Source organism: Monopterus albus, unplaced genomic scaffold, assembly GCF_001952655.1.
Source record: "Monopterus albus unplaced genomic scaffold, M_albus_1.0 scaffold4.1, whole genome shotgun sequence".
NCBI lineage: Eukaryota > Metazoa > Chordata > Actinopteri > Synbranchiformes > Synbranchidae > Monopterus > Monopterus albus.
Genome location: NW_018127884.1, coordinates 971,732 through 979,548, shown reverse-complemented (window position 1 = coordinate 979,548; position 7,817 = coordinate 971,732). Strand labels below are relative to the sequence as shown.

The 7,817-nt window shown below is 39.3% G+C and overlaps 1 protein-coding gene across 4 annotated transcripts in view; it reads right to left on the bottom strand.

Annotated features, from left to right (window-relative positions):
- pcdh9 (protocadherin 9) overlaps positions 1–7,817 on the bottom strand; it is a 207,087-nt gene that overhangs the window by 157,392 nt on the left and 41,878 nt on the right. For 3 of the 4 annotated variants that reach the window (XM_020607688.1, XM_020607664.1, XM_020607682.1), the window contains exon 3: positions 1,341–1,442. The exons of the other annotated variant lie outside the window; for it this stretch is intronic. In XM_020607688.1, coding sequence (XP_020463344.1) covers positions 1,341–1,442 — 102 coding nt within the window. The remainder of the gene's footprint in view (positions 1–1,340; positions 1,443–7,817) is intronic. 4 annotated transcript variants of the gene reach the window in all.

Below are 7,817 nucleotides of genomic sequence, written 5' to 3'. Positions count from 1 at the left end.
AGTGAAGAATCACAAACATGGCTGGCATACAGTAGAGGGGGCCTACTGACAAAAACTTATTCAAATCAGTAACTCTATGGATTCACTAACGCCTGATCAAAGACCTTGAACTCAATCAAAGAAACCTCACGGTTCAACTTTCCCAGTTGGATATTACAATACATGCACAGAGTGCAGAGATCATGGATAGATAAACATAGCTATATAGACAATCATACAGACAGACAGATAGAAAACAAACGATAAAATAGACAGAGCAGCATCTACTGAGGAATCTAAAACCATAACTCTTTATCCATCCATCCATTATCTATGCCGCTTATCCTAACGAGGGTTGGAGGCTGAAGCCAATCCCAGCTGATATTGGGCAAGAGGCGGGGTTCACGCTGGACAGGTCGCCAGTCCATCGCAGGGCTGACATGAAGACAAACAACCACACACACACACACACACACACACTCACTCCTACTGGCAATTTAGAGTCACCAATTAACCTATGCTGCCTGTCTTTGGACTGTGGGAGGAAGCCGGAGCACCCGGAGACAATCCACACAGGCACAGAGAGAACATGCAAACTCCACACAGAAAGGCCCCGGGTCGACAGGGGTTCGAACCTGGAACCTTCTTGCTGTGAGGCGACAGTGCTAATCACTGCCCCACAATACTGCCCTATAACAATTTCTAACACACAGTAATAAACATGACTATGTAAGGAATTACCAGACAAAAAATTGTTCCTGCATCATAAAAGGGTAAAAATAAATACACTTGCCATTGTGGTGTACAATGGAAGCAGACTAGTTTACAAGAAACCCTCCCTATGTTGATGTACTGTAACAGAGAGTAAGGAAAACTGACATCATTAAGATTCACTGTGCAAGCACAACAACACAAGCAGACCTCCTCCAACCCCCAGATGACTATCAAGCACTGTGTTTCTAAGCATGGAGGTAATGAGACAAATACTTATTACTCAAGTAAAAATGGCAAGAATATTAGCCTCACATTAGGCCCTGAATTTAATGATGTTGTAAGTGCAAAGTCACAATAACTAAGAGGCAAAAAAACTTTAAACACTGTATAGAGAAGAAGGAGAAAATATGGAGAAAGCAGAGTCTATTTCAGTGCAGTTTCTCATATAGACATGCCTAAGCGTGGGTGGAGTTATGAATGAGAAAATGATACAATATCTAAAACAGTCATAACTGAGCTTAACATGCCATTGCATGGGATGATGGGATGTTGAAGTGAGACATAATTTGAGGTCATTATAAGTCATGACTTCAGTTAAGTGAATCAATGGCGACAGTTCAGTGAGAAATGGGACCATCAGTACTCACTAAAGGGGTGCAAGGGGTCCAATATTCAGGGTTCAGCTCAGCTCGTGGACGAAGGTCCAGATATTCAGGGTTCAGTTCAGTTCGGGCACGAGTTAATGTTCCCTTCATGGAAGATTGAGAAAAAGGCTGTTAGAATTGCTTGTTTAGGACTGTTTGTCATTTGTCATACATATAGCTATGGAAGAAGACTTATCCAAATATGTTTCACCACAGTGCAAATAAAAGTAAACACTATAACAGTCTAATGTTCTTAAAAAAATGTAAGTCGTCGCTTTTATTAAACCAGTTTTACTGCCCTCAAATGAGCTTGATTCTGTACTGTCTTTGCTGAATAGATAAACTTTATTAACTACAATGCCTTTCACAGTAGAGGAATTAAAAATGCCAAGTCAACATTCCATAATGAATTTTCAACAGTAATTCCTATAACATGAAAAGCAAATTATATTTCAAATGAGGTTAGAATGCAGTTTTCCATTGCTGAGGCCCTATGGCCTAAATGACAGGCCGGTGGAATGGGCTGAATCTGCTGGGCCCCATGAGGTCTATGATGTATACTGTAATTATCTGCTGATTCTCAAAATGGCTGTGTGTAATGAGGCTATGCTGCATGAAGCCCCAGGCATAAATCACTGTCTTTAACACGACTTCCAGATGACCAACAACAACGCAGAGCAGAAGCAGAGAGAAAGGAGGGAATGGGTTATCTGAGCAGCTATATAGCATCCAACTTGTGCTTCTTATCAGCACAGCCCATATTGTTAGCCAAACTTGCTTACATAAGACAGTTTCCTGACTCCTAAAAATAGCCAGCTCACTTGCATATTCTGTATTCTCAGGTAATTATCTATTTACAGTTTGGCTTCCAATATATTAACTGTTTACAGCTGTATAGTATTTAGCCATGCAACACAGGTGGGGGCTTTTTATTGGTGCTGTGTGAGGCTCAGCACTGTTGAATGGCAACACGCCAGTTGCTTAATCAGGCTGTCATTGGCATGTAACAGATTCCATAGTCTCTCTCTCTCTCTCTCTCACACACACATACACACACAAACATAAACAAATAAACCGCTACCTGCCACAACACACACCCACGCTCCACTGTAACTTGGGTAGTTAACTTTAGGTGGCACTCCAAACCAATGACTATTAGGCACACAAATCAACTGAGAGGCATTTTAAGCAGTTGGTCAACATAACCTCATACCATTTTCTTATTTTGCCAGGTACAGCATGCAATAGTGCATTATTTATTTATTATTTATACAATAGTTGGTTTCACCATGGCAAGGTGGTAACACTGAAAATGCCTCAAAATGTTGCTGTGTTTTTTTTTTATTGGGAAAAAAACCCAAACTGGAAGTGTTGACTTATTGTTTGAAATACTTTGGTGTTTAAATTAACATTCTATTTCTAAAAATGTGCAATGACCCTTTTACTAAGAAACTTTTCTTACAACAGTGTTCCTCGCAATTTTCTTCCAATTATTGGAGAAAGACAAGGGAAATAGGTGAAAAGTGGCTGAGCAATACTCAGAACCTTTATCTCATTATGCATCTTAAAATATTCCACTTGTCCGTCACTCTAATTAATGGCAGTCCTTCTCCATAAACCGCCCAGAATGGGAGATTATTTATTAGTACCTAGCCATTTATCATCAGTGTGATAGGTGACAGAGAGAGGAAAGCGAGAGCTGGCAACATTATAATTGATCATTTTTCACTCCACAATGTCAGAGTGATAGTGTTAAATCCTTGTGTGACATTGTCAGTGCTGACTACAAAAATAAGGTGCATGAATTAAACAAGTTATTAAGATTGATTGAGTGCTGGCAGTGACATGAGGTTCCGATACACTTTCCATTACCTGAACTGGCAAAAAGTAGAACATTATAGATCGAAATGCTGCAGCACCAGACAAACAGATCATTAAAATGATGGGAGCACAAAGAAATTAGGATTCTACTTTTGTCTTTAAATTTTCTGCTTTTTCTAGTACTTGTGGCACAATTTGGTGATGTGCACATCTTTCCACTTCATTTACCTAAATATGAACATTAAAATTGATATTTGGGTTATATTATTTGTCAGGTAATGTCATTTGTCAGGCAATTGAAAACATACAAATAAATTAAATGTAATGTTATATCTAAGATACAGTTATCTTCAAGAAATACAGTAGGTGATTTGGTTTTGGGGGGTTAACAATGATTTACTTTCCAATTTCACTGAACCAGCTGAGAAGCTGAAGCGGCAGAGGGTGGCATGACTGATGGAGACTCCCCCACTGAACGTACTGGAGCAATTTGCAGAGCTTTACGGTTACATTACAAATGAAAACTAAAATGAGACTGAAAACTATACTGCAATAGAGGCTGACGAATACATTTTACGGTGTAGGTGGGACTGGCATTCACCGTGACCGGTTACATCACAACAGTCTCGACAAAAAAAGCCCCTCCCAAGAAGAAAGTGATCTCCTTGTGTGGGAGATAAGCATAATGAATAAGTGAATATATGGCACCTTATACCTGAGTGGGAGGATATAAAGCAACACTTTTGCCTTCTGTGTTGTTCATGTCCCAGAGAAACAACTGCTCAATACAACAACAGGTTGAAAGACAAAGCCACTCAGTGGTGGACAGTAGGGATGGTTTGACAAAAGGAAAGGGCATCTACCAGCTGTTTCCTGACATCCTCAGAAGGTGCTGACACTTACAGATTTCTCATTTCACACATCCTAGTGCACAGTCTTTCCTGGATGAAAATCATTCATGGCTCAAACACATTTTTACAGTTATAAAGGAAAAATGGTATATGACTTGTATTTTTTTTTTTGCTGCTAGATGGATTGACAGGCAAAACACAGCATACACACTGGGAAAGTTGCCATTTGTCACATGGCTGGAACACATTAACAGACAATGTAAATCATATCTATGGGCAATTTAGACGTTGCAGTTTACCTAAACTGCAAGTCATTGAACTGTGGGAGCAAAGCGGAGCCTGAGATGCACACGGATTCAAAGCTAGATCCCCTTTGCTTTAAAATGACAGTTGTCACCAATGAACCACCGTCCTAAGCACTACAAAAGCGGTACATATGAAATTTAACACAGTCAAATTCATAATGAGTCACTGAGATATCAAATGGGCACCAGCAGGAAAACACTAGAAACCACTATGTATTCTATCATGAAATTAAAACCCTTGGTGTTTTTGCCAAATACTGTGTCCAAAAAATGTTTTCCACAGATGAGTATTTCTAAAAACTCTAAGCACTTGTATTGTAGGACATGCTGTTAGCTCATTGTTTGGGAGGGATACACTAGTGGTTTTTGATGGGCTCCTTCTCTCATTTCTATGGACATTGAATGCCCCTTACTGTAGGCTGCCTTTGACAGAAGCATCTGCCAAAAGAATGATGTATAGAATGTGTAGTTTTAGTGTTGCTTTGGATCACATTGGTGACAATGACTAAAATGAACCTTTATGACCAGAATGTAAAGGTAAGAATAACAACATATTGCTAAAAGTCTTTGTGTAACTGTAAAGCTGCTCTGTTGAACTTGCCTGTACATTGTGGGTTGAGTTTCATCTGAGGATAAAACACACTTTAATTAGTTTTACCATTAGTCTAGCCCTACCAAGCTTTCCCCAGCCACACCAGAACTTTAGTTCTCTTTAATTACCTTAGAGATATCACTGTTTATACTCTTCCTTGACATCACAAGGCACCGTATGTTTCTCAACAAATGTTTTGTGTGTGTGCTGCCAAGAAAAGAACATGAAGTTAATCTTGTGACTAGTCATCAGTGACTCATGAGGTTAAAACAATACATTGCTGTTTTATGGATGACTCATAGGCAGCTCACATCAAGATATAGTTTATGCAGAATTAGTATGATGCATAGCTAAATAAACATATTTGATAGATCACATATTTGATCAGATTTAAATTCTAAAAGCATTGGAGGATTTCAAGTACAAAACTGGCAAATGGAGAGCAAACTGAGTACTCTTATATTGAATATACATATCTGTATAATATATATCTGAAAATACTGAATAATAGTAGTGTTAATAGTTAACACTTCTAGCACAGTAAAATCAATCAAAGCATCATCTGACTTGTCTCTGGAAATCGCCCAGTATGGGTTAATATATTATGGCTCTAATCACCTTGTGCAGGCACAACTGTCTCCTTCTTAGTAGCCTGCTGACTTATAGTCTGAGCTGTGGCAATGCAAATGAGCCCATAAAGTGGCCCTGTGTGAGGAATCTTCCTCTTGACATCAGATGGAGATCAGCTGGGCCGCGTTGTCTCTTATTCCCCAATCAAATCCCTACATCATACCAAAATAAATAATTTTATTTGTTAGTTTTTACATTGTGGCCTACGATGTTTTGCCTGGACTCATCACTGAGCAATAAAACGAAAAACAAAGGAGGAGTACAACAGTGGTGAGAGGAGAGGATTATGAGGTTTGGACATAAGGAAAGAAAATATGCAAAGAAAAATGGGATGGAGGGAAGGAAATTGGTGATGATTAGAAAGTGAGAGCACACAACAGCATGCTACTAACTTATCTATATTAAGCTGTTGAGATGGCAGGGGTGAGAAAATCTTTGATTATTATTTTTTGATTTACAAAGCTGCACTGTGATTGGCCCTTCCTTTGGTGGCGGCATTAAACTTTATGTTTATGGGTCCCAGTGTTAAGCCCATTTCCACGCTCCCCATTCCACAGACTAAGTATTGACATTCCATTTAGGCTGACGACAGTGAGGAGGGTATTTTATGACGGAAATCTAATGGAAATGCATGCAGTAGGTATTGCGGTAAAAAATATCACCCAATTACAAGGACATCTTTGCATAGTTGCAGACTAAAGAGGATATGCATGATGCACCTCTGCTTTGTTCAGAAAGAACAAAGGGAAAGACATTCATCTCAGTCCTCCACCCCTCCACTCCCTCTGCTCTATTAAAACACATACAAAAATGAAAGCTTACTCTGCATATATCTGTGTGATGACAAAAATGAATATAGATTATATTTGATATGATATCTAATTACACAAGTTTAAATGTGCCGCTGCTAAATTAACACAGACAAATCTAAAGTGTGTTTGGAGAAGAGAAAAAAATAAATGTAATACTGTGGATTGTTAACATGGTTATACAATAAAGGTGATGTGTGAGTGAATGGAAAACAAATTAGGTTAAGGTCTTGTGACAAGATAAATAAAACCTTGATCAATTAAGCGGTTGAAAAAGGCAGCAGTCTGGATCTCAGTGAGGGCAGTCTTGCTGTTACAGTTTCATTCTTGAGTCACAGTGAAGCATCGATTCTCCCTGGCACCCTGTCCTTGTCATTACAGTCGATAGTGAGGCCAGCCCGAACCATTCTCAACAACCACTAATGGCTTCAAGGAATTCAGCTGGACTTGTGGCAGAATTCTGATAAGCAGATCTTATTAATTTTGAGTGCAGGGATGAGAAGGCAGAACTGCAAATCGACCAGAGAACACAGTGAATGCATTAACGAAGCAGTTCTCTGCCATTACTGCACAGATGGAATTTTTAATTTTTTTTCTAAGAAGATGAAATGAGAACAAAATGACAGAAAGGTCAGCTTTTTGACGAAACAGGTTGCAACAGTAGTAATTGTAACCTCACTGAACAAACACACAACCTGTTTTAAAAGCTGTTTCCATCCTAGTAACTACCAAAACTAAAATATGACTTTCAAGTTCAGTGAGAAAGCTTTTTTCAGTTTTTTTTTTTTTTGAAATTGTATCCTCAGTGTTTCATCTATTCTACAAGAGCACCGTTCATTTCTCAAGTGTAGGACTTCATCTCACTGGGGGTCTGTCTGTGCTTCTGGCCCCAGAATAGTGTTATTCATGGCTTTCTCCCGAAGGAGCCAAGTACAAATGGAGAAGAAGAAAGTTGCTGCAGAGCAGCACGTTTCTCTGAGATAAGATGGGTTTCCAGTGGTCACTCTGCAGTATATGTCATGATCTTAGTCTTTGTCTTGTCTCCGCCTCATGTTTCCCCTATTTTGTTAGACCCAGCCCATCTTCGGTCTACTTTTCCCACACTTACTAACTGTGGCGCAAAGCTCTGCCCTCACTCACCTGCCTTCCAAATGTGTAATTACCCACTATGGGCTCTACTTTCCTGTAAGAGGGTGTAATGCCAAACTCATGTCTAAGGTGAAGGTGAATGTTGGCATGTTCAACTCTGCTTTGCAATTTTGGTGACCGCAGATGCAACGCACTTTCATTACTGGTCACATTTTGTATGGGGAACAGAATACATTATTATGGGGAGGAATACATAGTGAGCAGGTGGAATCGAGGCTGGCTTTAGTTATGTCCAATTAAACCAGCTTTAAAGAGCGGGGGCAGAACCCTGAATGACTGATGTCACTGATGTCATATATATACATATATATATATATATATAT